Genomic DNA, 15298 nt, shown 5'->3' with positions numbered 1-15298 from the left:
CACTAACTTCCTCTTAACTCAAAATGAGATTAAGTTAAAGCACAAAAAAAGTAACTATTAAAATGTTAAGGTTTTAAATAATTTGTGTATGTATGTGCATGCATGTGTGTGCATGTGTTTATTGAGACAGGACTAATTACTAAATGTAAGGAAATATAATGCCTATGGAGTATATTATTCACATGAATCTACTGCTCAGGAAATGGGTCTTCTGAGATATAAGTTTTACGTTAACATTTGGTAGTGAGTCATCCTGAAGAAAAGAAAGTTTTTGGGCTCCTTCTAAAAAAGAAAACAAACAAAACCTGCCTATAATTCCTAAAAGTTGGTTGAAATTTTTAAGTCTGAATTTATTTTGAAATGGAAAAATATAAATATTTCCTTGGTCTCATGGGAAGAAATTTTAATTTTATGATGAAGGGAAACATTGTTCTAGAGGTAGCTTTAAAGAGGTTTTAGAAAGTAATGCAGTCCACAAACTCAGTTTAAAATTAGAGGAAGAGTTGGCCGGTGACATTTTTCTCCTGAAGCACTAAGGTTAACAAATACCCACATATTCAAACTACTTTCAATTATGTAAAGGTTGATTGTATAGTTTATAGGTTTCAACTCCTTTCCTTTTCATCTACTTACTGCCTGCCTTCGGATACTGCTTATTCTTTTTAGCATCTCTTCTGAGATGCAGGAGACTTAGGTTAAACTCATGTTAATTTTATCTTCTTTTTCTCAATCTAGAGGCTTTCAGGAACTTGGAAACAAGCAGCACAGAGTAGAAACAACAAGCACAAACAAATATACAAAGGCGCCTTAAAAACAGAACATCTCACAAAGGGACCTCACAGCAACAGTACCATAGTTCTAAAAGAAGAAGAGAATCCTCAGAAGGGAAACTGTTAGCCATGTTGGCACAGAACAAGATGCTCCTCAGAGGCAAAGCTAGCAACTAACCCAAGCAATTCCTTGGGGTGACTATCAGGATACTATCAGGAACATCTGACCTTTTTGGCAGGCTTGTCCTCATTGAGGAACAGGACTTAAAAAAGGTTCTGAGAGTCTGAGGTCATTATACATTCTAACTGCAAAGCTGTATTTTATTTCTACGACCAAAAAGCAAACTTCCGATTATTGTATTCCCATGTGATTTGACAAAAGGTTATGTAAAGGATAAACTTAGACATTATTCAATCTGCCTGATGTACACTGACAGATAGATACTCAGATGTTTTAAAAAAGATTTGTCCGTCACATTGTTGGTAAGAATTTGCACTCCCAAGTCAGTTAAAGTAAGATCAAACCTTGAACTCAAACTGATGAGTTTGAGTTTCTGAGCCTGCAAGTTTACTGTAATGAAGTTCTATTTACTCAGTCGACAGTTCACCCAGAGACATCTGTGTGTTTAGGCCAAATTTTTTGAACTTCCATAGATATCCCTTGGGAAAAAATTTTAAGGGGAAAAATTAGAAACTATTAAAAATCAGTTTTTCTGTAATTATCCATCATGTATCACAGATGAACTTGCTGTTTAAAGAAAAGAATGTCTGAAACATTATGACCAGTTTGCATGGTACTTTGATGTAAGTTGTAGGTCCTTTTGTTTTATGAAAGATCAGCTATATTCACACAGTTAATATCTTTTAAATAAAGTTCACTCTGAAACACAAAAGCTTGACTCTTTAAACTCTCATTTGATTCTAATATAGAGGAGAACTTGGACTTTTCAGGATGCTGAAAGCTGAAGATAGATATTCTTTTGGGATACGTGGACACTTGCTGTACTTTCACCCTTGGAATCAAGATGTAGCCTTATTAATGTTGAATCTAGCTCAGAATGAGGAGAGCCTAACAGTAAGTTTTCCTTTAAACACAAGCAGATAGATTCTTTACATAAGTTCTACAAGAAGGGGATTGAAACTGTGAATATAAAAGGGAATTGTGACAGCAAAAATTGTGCTTTCCTGATCCACTAAGGACTTTGAGGACACAGTAACAAAGGCACTGGCATGCCCTCACTAGGAAACACAAGTACTCAAACAGCTGTGATACACTACTCCTGTCCTTTCCCTGTGTGACCATTCTCCTTCAGATGAAAGTTTGTATATCTGGCTATTTTTATTGGAATTTAATCTAACACTGCATGTGTGTCTCCATATGTACATATTTTCTTCCTGGTATTCCTAACCTACATAAAAAGTGGTGTGTACCTCTAGATCGGAATATGCTACTACTAAACCACTTTTTAAAAGAGGACTATGTAGTGTCATTTAACCATCATCCTCAATGTCTAGATATCATTTTTTAGATCTTTAAGTTAGAAAAGCAACAAAATGCAATCTCTTCTTAAAAATGTATATTTCTAGTTAAAAGAAAATGGTTCCGGTTTGTGATGAAAAGACAACCAGGTAAGGCCCCCAAATCTGTCTGCTACTAAATTTTATGTCCCAAGAACAGTGATTTGAGGTACCTAGAAAGGAAAATGACAAATTCTTCATAAGAAAAAATATATATTTAAAATTTAACAACAAACGTAAAACCACATCTAGATTTTATCTTTACCCAAACATTTAGAAATCTAATTAGCATTCAGCAAGCAAGAGACAGGATTTTCTGTAATACTAACAAGATGTCAAACAAATTTTTAATAGCATTCATTGTATTTCTAAACTTGCAATAATTCAGAGGGGGAAAATGAGAAATCCAGGCATGACAAGTGATACTTCACATGCAGCACGTTACAGGGGGAATAGCAGCCAGTAAAGAATCCTCGGCACTCTGAGGCTCCTACTGGCCTTCTATGCCAGGGTTGACATTCCTGTAGAGAGGGAAGAAAATCACCTACCTCTAGCTGTTTGTGAGCCTTAATTAGTGCATATTTGTAAAGCACTTTGAAATCCTTGGATGAAAAGTGCTGCATAAGTGAAAAGTATTATCATTATTTTATTAAAATTTGGTAAAAAGCAACACAAGTCTTTATCTTCTTTGAAATTCCCAAGTCAGCAAAAGGTATGCAGAGTAAATAATGTATATATTAGAGAATGTTACAAAAAATAAATTACAAATAAATAAATTCAAGCCAAGTTCTCTTATCATAGGTTCACAGAATCTTTGACTTAGAAACATTTTTAGAAATACTCAAGACTACACTTCCATTCATAACATCCTTGACCAGGTCTATTGAATTCTTTACAGAACATCTCCAGAAGTGGGAATTCTCACAAGGCAGTTTGTTCCATTTAAAGGCCTGTTAAACTATTAGAAAGTTCTTTATCTTGATCTGAAATCTATTGGTTCTAGAATTACCCTCTGGAACCACAAAATAAACCAAATCTTCCCTAATATGGCTATTTCACAACTCTCATTTAATCAATCCTCATGATTGATATACTACTCATATATTAGTCTCTAGAATGTTTACCATCTCTTTTGCTCTCTAAAATAACTGATATTTTTCAATGTTTACTTTAAAATGAAGAAGTGAAAATAATGTGTATCTGTACTTATTATGTGGTCTGAAACCAGCATAGAATATAATGAAATACTGTTTCTGACTCTAATAATGAAGGCTAAAAATGCATTGATCTTAAATTTTTTTAAAGGAGTCCTTACCACAAAATGGCTCACATTGAATGTGTATGTGTGTGTGTAGTTGTGTCCATGTGTATACACAGACATACATGAAATTTTCACATTGAATTTCACCTTTTTGGTTTGAGTCTTTCTTTAGGAATTCTATTCACCCTAAGATAACATACTTTATGACAATATATTTATAGAGGGTAGTGATTCTTATTACTACTTATTACCTATCTTTGTGATCCATGGAATAATTCTTTTGGACTTAACATAGGCTAATTTTCTTCAGAGGAAGCTTTCCAGGGTGTTATAGAGATGTATGAAATGATCTGATAATAGCTTCCTAGAACAGTTTTTTCTTTTTATCCATTATTCCAATATATTGATCATAGAATCAAAATGAGTTTTATCTTCCTTTCCGAGATTATAAATTGATCAGAGTAATTTCAGCCTAACTATAATTTGTCATGAGAAATTTAGTAATATGAAATTGTAGTAGTGCAATGTAATAGTGATCCTTTTTATCCATCCACCCATCCATTAATCCAAATGGTATATGAGTTCCTACAATGTGTTAAGTAGTGTTGACAGTCAATGTTAAAAAAATGTGGTACCGAGAAGGCAATAAGATATTGTCCTTGACCAGGACTGGAGGCAACTAAACATGGAAAAAAATTCCAATAATAATATGGTGTTGTATTACCCTAGTACATTTATAAATTAATCCAGAAGACTAGAAGAGGGACAGATATTTATTTTTTTTAATTTTTTTTGTTTTTTTTTGGGGGGGACAGATATTTAATATAAGGTGAGAGTATATTAGAGGTATACATAAATTGTTACAAAAGAATCTAGGGGGCTAGAAAGTCTTCAAAGAAAATATGTTGTGTGTGGTTTTTTTTTTTTTTAAAGATCTATGTATTTATTTATTTGAGAGTGAGTGAGTGGCACGGAGGGGCAGAGGGAGAGGGAGAGAGAGCCCCAAGCAGACTCTGCGCTGAGCACAGAGCCCGATGTGGGGTTCCATCTCAAGATCCTGTGATCATGATCCCAGCCAAAACCAAGAGTTGGATGCTTAACTGACTATGCCACTCAGGCACATTTAAAAGTAAAAATACTTTTAATGCATCTGTCACTTCCTAACTATACCTACATTTATCTGTATATCCTTTTGCTTTATTTCCTATGAAACTATAAGTCTCATAAAGGAGTAAAGACTGTCACTGTCTTATTAATTGCTATATCACTAGCAGTTAGCATTGTATCTGACACAGAGTGGGCATTCAAAAAATATTTTATTTTATGAATGGACAAATCTAGAAGGACAAGTAGGACTTCACAGTGAAGAGAGAGAATTCCTAATGTGGCAGCTTCAGCAAGAGAGAGAGAGAAGTCGCTGAAGAATAGCAACTGGTTTGTTATGCTTAAATTCTTAGGTTTACGATGAAAGCAAATGGCAAGAGATAAGGCTAGAAAGGGAGGTTAAGATTGGATTTTGAAAGCTCTTCATATGCCATGCTAACTATATACTTCTGGAGAGTTCTCTGTGGTTTTTAGAAAGGGGACAACTTACTTCTGTGTTTTAGAAAGATAACTATGGTAACTATGGGTGTAAAGAGACAAAAGCATGGAGAACATTTAAGAGAATATCACAGCTGTCCATGTGTGAAGTATTGAGAGCCTGTAGAGGCAAATGGAAGAAATAACAATCAAACATGCTACATTTCCTGACAAAAATGGTATTTCTTCTCTTTTGAAATGGTTCTTTTAGTTATACTTTTACCACTTGGGAAATGAGAATGAAGGGAAAGTGTTTCAAAACTGGCTGAAATTTTAGAGGTTATAATTAATAGGAATGAAACAATTTTGTCCCTTTACTGTGGGAATATGCTTCATCAAATAACTAAGAGGCTGTGGTATTCCATGCAGATGAAATCAGACTGTAGAAGTAGTTTGTCTTTGAATTCAATAGGTAGGGCTGGACTATTCTGGCAGAAGAGAACATTTTTTTTCTTGAAATACTTTTACACAGTAATAAAAGAAGTATATATAGAATGAGACAATACTGATAAGATAATCCCTCCAATACATGTATTATTTTATTTTATTATTTTTTTAATTTACATTTATTATTAGAGATCTAAATGCTTGTAATTTATAAACCAACCACTAGATGGAGAGCTTGTCTTATCACTGAGTGTCATTTACTTTTATAAAGTTTTAAAGCAAGTCTTCTCATTTAAACTCTCAGCATATTTAACAGTGATAGAATGTGGTTTTCAATGGTTTCTCATTTGGTCAATCTAATCATTTTATAAATTGTGAAATAATTTAGTGAGAGTTAAATAGGAGTTTTCACATGCAAAAAAAAATTCTGATTGTGGGGGCCCATGAAAATGACAGAAGATGCTGATCGGCTTGGACACAGAAATATGTAATGCACGTGCATGTTAAGGTACTACAACTACTATATGACAGCTTCTGAAGTTTTCATTGAACTTGTCAGAAGCACCTTTTCTATAAACTTATATGTAATAAATGTTTATTTTAGGTTGCTGAAGGTGTTACTTAATCGAACTTGAGCCTTTGTATTACTGAGATGAGCACAATTAAGCAGTCTTTTGATAAGCTTTACCAATATATATATCAAGTTTAGCTGTTATTTTCTATTTAGTTTTTATTCTTAACCTTTTATATGCATGAGTATCAATTTCCCTTTTATTATGATAAAACTTAATGGCTAAGTTTTTTTTTAATTAATTTTTTATTGGTGTTCAATTTACCAACATACAGAATAACACCCAGTGGTCATCCCGTCAAGTGTCCCCCTCAGTGCCCGTCACCCACTCACCCCCACCACCCGCCCTCCTCCCCTTCCACCACCCCTAGTTCATTTCCCAGAGTTAGGAGTCTTTATGTTCTGTCTCCCTTTCTGATATTTCCCACACATTTCTTCTCCCTTCCCTTATATTCCCTTTCACTATTATTTATATTCCCCAAATGAATGAGAACATACACTGTTTGTCCTTCTCCGATTGACTTACTTCACTCAGCATAATACCCTCCAGTTCCATCCACGTTGAAGTAAATGGTGGGTATTTGTCGTTTCTAATGGCTGAGTAATATTCCATTGTATACATAAACCACATCTTCTTTATCCATTCAGCTAATCAATCTTAAAGAATCACATTTTAGTGAAATAAAACCAAGTAATATTTTTCCAAAAATCAAGGGCAAATGAAATGAGTAGTAGGAGGTTTTACTTAAAGTATTCATCTAGAATTTATTTAAAAAATATTTTTAAAGACATCTTACTAGTTTTAAGAAGAAATATACCAACTTGGGGATAGAGCCTGTCAATTTAGTTACTATACTAAGATGCTTCAGATAAAAACTAACTTGTAGTAATTATTATGGAAGAAGCATGTGTAAAATAGTCACTGATTTATTCCAAATGGTAAAGAAATTCCATTTCACTGATGCTCCTCTAATTTCACTTAATTCACACTTCTCTTATAATGCATCTTAATCTGTTTAACCGATTTCCAGGGGCTATTTTAATTATATTTTTTATGTGGAGATGTTATAGTTGGCCCTTTTCATATTATACCATTGCATTAATTTTCTAAATTCCTTTTTATTTTTAAAATTTTTATAGTGTAATTGAAATTCTTCTATTAATTCCAGTTCTTGGGCATCCTAACTCTTAAATGTTTTATCTGACAGTTCAACTTCATGAGTCCTTTCTCTTCATGAGCTTTACAATTTTTTATTATGTTCAACTTCTAGTTTCTTTTATTTATTTTTGCCTGTCTGTTGGCCCTTGAACTTGGAAATATTTCTACAGAGAGGTTCTGTATTTGCTTATATCAAGGCCCTGGGGATTCCACTATCCTGAAACAATTTTAATAATTTCTTGATTTGGGGTTCCCTGAGTTAGATGAATAACATAAATTCTGAACCTACTCATGCACATGGGAAAGCTTGTGATTTCCCCTTCCCTTGGATGGCTATCCTCCTAACCTAGGACCTTGGGGCAGAAGATAAATTTTAGTCACTTATCTAGTCTGGTGAATTGAGATCATTTAGTCCTTTTTTCAAATAAGAAAAAGGCAGCCCACTGAAATTCTAGGCTTTATATAGGGAACTCAGTTTCATTTTTCTATCCTATATAACCTATACTTGAATATATTCTTGTGGGTGGTTATTTTGTGTGTGTATGTGTATCACCTGGGGTTTATTTTCTTTGTGAATTTGGCCATGAATTATAAATTTTTGTTACATTTTATCAACCTTTTCCATATGTGTATATGGGGAGGGGGGTTTCTAAGTCAACTCAATCTAGCCGGAAGTCCCTTCCATTTTGCTTCTATTATTCTGCTCTGCGAATTCAAGAAAAGAATCTATCGACCTTGTCCTGTGAAGGTTGCTTGAAGAGAACAATGGCTTGAGAGAAAAAACTGGACCCATGAGAACATATTTTCTTTTTCCTTATTTGTAGCAAGTAACAGGATAAATACTCTCATAGGTGCCTAATGAAAGCTGTCAGATGCGATTATCAAGCTAAAGTGAATATTTACTCAAACCTATAACGGGCTCAAACTTTTTATAATAATCTTTTAATGAAAATATACCATCTAGTCATCCTTAACTTATATTTCTTCAATTAAGTGCAAGGACTTCTTGAAATTGGCAGTTCTATAATATCAAGCAATGCCTCATTTCATACCACCAAATGTTAAGAGAACTTACTGAGCTGCTTAAGTAACCCCTAGGTCAATAAACTGAGTCATTAGCACCTCCTTTGAATAATTGTTTGTCTGTTACTGGTTCAACATTTATATAATCTGTCATAATACCTTGGTTTTTTAAGGTACGAAAATGACTGCTGTAGGCTTAAAGTAGAGAATATAACATAAGTAGCAATGTTTTCACAGTGATAGTTTAACCATACTGTCTGGTACTGAGTGAGTTAAAGCCTGAACACCACAGCTAATTACTATGTAATGCTAACCTTAGTTGCTGGTTCATTTTGAGACTCTTTAAAATATGAACTGTGTATTTTACCCCTATGCACTCTCTTAATGATTTGTTTTTTTAGACTGAAATCACTTCCAGCCATCAGTTATACTCTTGGTCTCTACATATGCACTTCTCCAAGCACAAATATTTCTTTTTCCTATTGGTCTGCCAGCCCTGTCAGAGCAAATTTCACTTTAAACTAAATGCTATGATACTTAAAACCTCTTGGATTACTCAGGCTGCTAGTGTGATCTATGACCTTCCAAGAATGACAGCTGAACTTTCCAATTTGCTTATACTGCTTGGGGAACTAGAAAGCACATGCCAAATAGGAAAATGTTTCTGATGTTGAACAGAGAGAAGTTCTTGTTGGAGGTGGGAGCAGGAGACTATTAAGTACTGAAAAATACTAATAAGAAATGAAAAGAAACTAAACATGCTGCAAAGTCTAAGACCTTGAGCATAATTCAAAAGTTAATATTAGTACTAAAAACTTTTCAGTTCAGTAAAAAATATATATAATGACCCTCAGTTGGTGTAATTTAAGCACCATCCAGAATCTTAAAGTGACAATGTATTATCAAAGTGAACAAGATCAAAAGATGGAAGAGAATCTAAAATTATCATGAGTGCTATGCTAAATGGGCTATATCAATTCATCTTTCTTTATGAGACAAAAATCTGACATGCAAACACAATCAGAGTAAATATGGCTACCTAACATGCATGCTACATACCACTCTTTCATAAATGAAAAATTAACATTAAGCTTCTGTTAAAATCTTGTCTTCAAAGTCTTTAAATAAATAGTACAGTTTGGGGATATTTTGATATATTTTAAAACTTTTCACTTTTGTTTAGTACCTAAGAGGTAGATAAGTGTTATTAAAAAAACCAATCTCAAAAAATTCTATCAAATATAAGAAGCTTAACGTAAAGTTTCCATTTATTTCATAGTCTACTTACTCATTTGTCTCAATAATTTTTAGGCTAAAAAATACCAAATGATGGTTGATAAGTAAAGACTTATTTTGGTACCTAAAATCAAACCAAGTGATATTTTTCTAAAATTGAGGGCATAAGTAAAGATAATAGAAACTATATTGAAATAAATTAAAAGTGCATATTTTTAAATAGCTAAGCATGATAGTGTGAAAATTTGATCCAAAATAATATTTATAATATTAAATATAAAACTAAAAGGCACTGCCTTACATTATTATGATATTTTAAAACATCTATTTTGGGCAGTGTTATATAAAATACTTCCAGCTGCTAATTCAGCAATTTCAATAATCACTACAGGTCAGATAAATGTTTCATAGTATATTTGGTGTCCTCTAGAGCATTTGAAATCTCAGTATATTGTAGAATATGATAGCAATTGCATTTGTCACTAGACAAACAGGTACTAAGAAAATTTCTACTCTTAACTTTCATAAGCTCTCTTGTTCTTGAGAATATATTTGTTATATTATAGGTCTGCAAAACAAAAACAAAAATAGTTCATTTTCTACTTATGTCTAAGGCTAATTTTATTTATTTTTATTATTTTTTATAAATTCCCATCAAGTGCCCCCCTCAGTGCCCGTCACCCCCACCCACCTCCCTTTCTACCACCCCTCATTGGTTTCCCAGAGTTGGGAGTCTCTTATGTTCTGTCTCCCTTTCTGATATTTTCCACTAATTGTTTTCTCCTTTCCCCTTTATTCCCTTTCACTATTTTTTATATTCCCCAAAGGAATGAGACCATATAATGTTTGTCCTTTTCCGAATGACTTATTTAAGGCTAATTTTAGATTGTCAAGATATGGACTGATTGAAGTCATTCTGTTCAACCAAATTGTAGTCTTATGATGAAACAAGGTATTTCTAGATCATCTCCACAGAATAAGGCCAAGCACCCTTTGGAAACACGCTGCATTGATACCAAGCAAATTCAATGTAGATTGGAATGTATATGATACTAACAATTACCTTTCTGACTTTATACCTATTACCATATTTTTTTTCCTATTACCATATTTTAAAGTTATTTTCAAAGCAACATAAGAAAACAGGATACTTTTTTTCCCTTTATCACTGACATGCATGGATATTTCTTCTCCCTTAAGAACTGGAAATTATACTTATTAGCAAAACTAGCTTAAGTATGAACTTATCAAGAACTCCTGAATTTTATTAAAGTTAGTGGGGTGCAATGACCTCAAAACCAGAATATCTGGATATGATTTCTGCTTCTAATGATATAACTTGTTATAGTCTATATCTGTAACTGTCATAATTTTTTTGTAGAATAAAAATAATCACCATCCCTTTTAACAAATGCCTTGAGATTATTATACTTCCAAATCTCTTACAAGAACAGCACAGACTCATATATTTGGCGTTGTTATTGTTATGACATATGAAAATGATAGACCCTTTCCTAAAAATACTTATGAAATTCTGGCTCCTGTTGTAAAATCTAGACAGTTAAGACATACTCTATCATATTTGGCATGCTTCTTACACATGCTTTCTGTTTGCTTTTATAGGGCTATTACATAATTCATAGAGATTTATGCTTACACATAGGCAACTAATTGTTATTGCACTAAAATAACGCCATGGCCAATCATATCTTCCTTTTACCATACTGAGAGTAGACTGCTTGTACAAATAAGGTTATTCAATCAAAACCCTTCAGATTCTATATCATGATTGATGCAAATGATGCAACACATGTTGGGATGAAAAATACTGGGAATGTCTTTTTACATGCTTCTTTACCTTATTTTATATTCAGTCAGTTTATTTTGAGAGTAGTAAATCAAGGATAAGGTTTTTGGTTATTCCACACAAATCATCACTTCCCAAACTGCACACATTTCTGTACTCAGGTTTACTGCTGTTTGAAAAGGGCACAGGTCATGCATGTGTGTAGGATAGAGTATTTCATTCTGTGATGTTCATTATCTTGGGGTTGTGCCAACCTGACAACCTGGGACTTATAAGCAAAGCTGGGCAACTATGAGGAGAAATCTTCAGGGAGATGGGAATGCACCAACCATACATTTTTGAGATTACAGACAGTATAGGGTTTTAGGCAGTATTTCAAACTATCATATAGGTGTATCTGTATTAGTTTTTTTCAAGTATGCAGGACAAGGAAAGATTACAAATTGATTTATTTAAAATGACTACAGTGCCCATTTGAGATGCCAAATAGTACCCTCACCTCAAGACTTCAGGGGAAAAAGTCAAGATGCAACTGTAAGAAATTGTAATAGTTTCCTTTTTCCCCTTAGTGTATACAAAGAACAAATTAAATTACAATAGTCCAATATTTATAAAGTCCTTAAAACCCAGAAAACTTTTTATAAAAACTTTTTGAGACTTTTAAGAATTTCTGGATTTTTACCACCTCAAAAAAAGATCTTAGTATGATGTTTGAATGGGGTTTCTTGGGTCAATTTGAAAAGATGTAATTTTTATGTTACAGTTGCAATTTAAAGATTTATTTGCTTAACTATGTTCATAGAGGCCTCCTCTCATCCTTTCACATTTGAGGGGCTCTTAATTAGCCACATGATACTGTTCACACAAACGTGTGGATTCCTTTTTAAGATTATATTGCCTTTTAATTTCTGATAGGCCAATATGAAGGTACTTTGTTTTTGTCTGGAAAAACCTGAAATGGAAAGAGTTTCTGAAAAACTGGGATGTATTAACTTTAGATCAAGCTAAACAAAGAAAATAGGCTTAATTTATATGATATTACCTGAGATACAATGCAGATTTATGACCACATAAGAGAAGATATTCAGGAAATCATTAATTATGGTCCTGTTTGAGTCTTTTCAAAAGACTATTTTATAATCTTTAACTCAATCAAAAAGCATAAGAAAGCATTTGTTGATTGTGCCTCTCTAGTCTGAAATGAGACTAGAAATATGTAGCTTTTACGTAAAAACCAACATTGACATACATAGATTTTACATTCACCAATAATTGTTAACAATTAAATAGAAGTATACAGTTTAGAAAATTACTAATCACTCTCTTAAGATATAAAAACAAAGTAATATTTGAAAATTGATTCTACTACAGACTGTCCCACTTGTCTCTCTGAAGTAGGTCTGAGTTCTATATAATTGGTAGAGGCACTAAGCAGTTATGAGATTACCAAGTGGTTTGGGTCACTACTGAAAGCAGCATACTGGCCTAAAATTCTTACAGGATTATAATCTACAGGATTATAGTTCATAATTAATTCCTTAACTCCAAACATGTCCATTTCCAAATAACCACCAATGGAGGTTTACCGCCATTTTTTTTGTTGTTGTTCATTTTTTTTTTAAATGAGAAAACCTGATACAAATCCTTTGCAATCGAAACCCCTTTCAATTAAAAGTTTTGAGAATTCATCAATAATCATGTCAGTGTTAAAAGAAGTTCAAAGACTAAAATGTAGTGTCATGTGTTCCCTTGGGAATATCTATCAGTCTATCCACATACCTACCATGTAAAATAAAGTTTCTACTCAGTAAACCTTTGCTCATGAGATCGGAGGCATCAGAAATCAACATTCACATCAAACTCTTTGATATAACGGCTCTCCTCAAATATTGCAATTATTCAAATCATGCTTTGTAGGACACTGATGTGTCTATAAAGAGCATTGTCTCTATCACAAAGCCATAACAAGTTTGTCTAGACTAATCCTCCCAAAGTGCTTATCATTCTAATGAATTAACTAAATTTTAGGAATTACCGGACTATCAAAGCATGATGTTTTATTAAACAGCCTATATAATTCAAGAGGTTATATATTTCAATAATAATGTGATTACTTGTCAAGTATTGCACTGCTTAGCTTAAAATGCAAAAAAATCTGAATCTTTCACTCTATTTTCTTTGTTATCTAAGAAATTCATCACAATCTTTAAAATTTTTAAATTTTTTTCCAGCTTTGAGATACAATTGACATGTAAGATTATCAGATTATCTGATTTTTAAAAAAATATTGAAGGTATAATATACTGTAATGGAAGTTAAGAAATAGCAATATTTCAAATAGCATACTCTTAAGATACTGTTTATTAAGATAAAGTGGCATTCTTTTCTAAAGACTAATTCTGTGTCTGCTAAAGATTACAGACAATTCAGAAATGTGTAATACAGGGACGTCTGCGTGGCTCAGCAGTTGAGTGTCTGCCTTTGACTCAGGGTGTGATCCCGGAGTCTCAGGATGGAGTCCCGCATTGGGTGGGCTTTCTGTGTAGAGCCTGCTTATCCCTCTGCCTATGTCTCTGCCTCTCTCTCTCTCTCTGTGTGTGTCTCTCACAAATGAATAAATAAAATCTTAAAAAATAAAAGAAATGTATAATACACTTATTTATTCATTTATTTAATCAAGGTTTGGAAATAACATAAAAATGGGCCAGAACATGTATTAGACCATCCATGTCCAAATACTGGCAATGTACTTAGTATTAATTCCTTAATTCCCTTCCTAAGCCTGCTAATATATTACCCTGAAATGTTTTCAAAGAAAGAAAGTTGATACAAAGAATAATAAATAGGATACTGTAAATCTTTTCAAAAAATTATATTTTAACCTGAACTATAAGCTTCTCAAAGGGAAAATGATTATTTCTTATTGATCTGTATATCCCTAGAGCCCATCCAAGTGCTTGTCAATTAAAAAGGTTACTGAGTAAAGGAAAATTTAAGTGTTAAGACATTTAATGCACATCCTTACCTTGACAATATCTTTATTTTACACTCTATAAAGGTAATTTCATTTGTCATTTCTCTATAATTTCATTAAATTTCTTTAAGTAAAAGTTTAGGGTATCTTTTGGAGATAACAAAATAACCTCCAACAGCATATGTGCTAAACTTCTGATGTACTGATTACCAACAGGTGATTATTTAAGACCCATTATTAGGAAATAAACAATATCAAAGAAACCCCTTATTCATTTTAAGTATGATATAGAATTTTTTTTCTAACAGAACTAAGCTATTTGGTAATGAAAACTAATGGAATGCTTGTAATATTGGGACATTACAAGTTTCTCTTGGCAATACTTTTTTTTTACGGTAGAGAATGCTTACATTCAATACAGATGAGTGCTTCTTAGTAGATTCAAATAGATATGTAGTAATATAATACACGGGTACTAAGAATTTAATTCAATCCTAACTACAAAGGCAAGTATCTTTATCTGTATAAAGTATTGCAATACAAAAGACAGTTTTTTTTTAAATCTTATATAGGTTATTCAAAATTTTCCCATATAGCATAAGTTCCTATCCTAAATTTTAAAATACAAGCATATTATATATATCGATTACATATTAATACCATGCATTGTACATTTGAAAGAATATTGAAATAGTAAAGATTAAATCTAAAATTAAGACATTATAACAAAAAAGTTAACATTGAAAACAAAATACAGCATGGGAAATGAAGTAAGACATACAATATATTTGAGTAACAGCTCTGACCCTTATAACTCATTTATAAAATAAACATGTACCCAGAGGCTAGTGTATGCCAGGCACTGTAGATATAACTTTGAATAAGAAAGTCTAAGTTCCTGGTCTTCTGGAGACTACATTCTTGTGGAAGGAGGTAAATACACAAGTGAGCCACAAAACAGATGATTAGGGTGCTAAAGCAGTAACTACAGGATGGGGGAAAAAGAGCTGC

General features: G+C 32.8%; 1 protein-coding gene and 1 long non-coding RNA gene across 3 annotated transcripts in view; one reads left to right on the top strand and one right to left on the bottom strand.

Moving 5' to 3' along the window:
• KIFAP3 (kinesin associated protein 3) overlaps positions 1-15298 on the bottom strand; it is a 145700-nt gene that overhangs the window by 1839 nt on the left and 128563 nt on the right. The window contains exon 20 of one of the 2 annotated variants that reach the window (XM_055323683.1): positions 2837-2905. The exons of the other annotated variant lie outside the window; for it this stretch is intronic. Coding sequence (XP_055179658.1) covers positions 2860-2905 — 46 coding nt within the window. The 3' untranslated portion in view covers positions 2837-2859. The remainder of the gene's footprint in view (positions 1-2836; positions 2906-15298) is intronic. 2 annotated transcript variants of the gene reach the window in all.
• The window catches only part of LOC129508712 (uncharacterized), a 56774-nt gene that overhangs the window by 13793 nt on the left and 27683 nt on the right, over positions 1-15298 (top strand). The window lies entirely within an intron of this gene.

Source organism: Nyctereutes procyonoides, unplaced genomic scaffold, assembly GCF_905146905.1.
Source record: "Nyctereutes procyonoides isolate TBG_1078 unplaced genomic scaffold, NYPRO_anot_genome, whole genome shotgun sequence".
NCBI lineage: Eukaryota > Metazoa > Chordata > Mammalia > Carnivora > Canidae > Nyctereutes > Nyctereutes procyonoides.
This window is presented reverse-complemented; position numbering and strand designations above follow the sequence as displayed.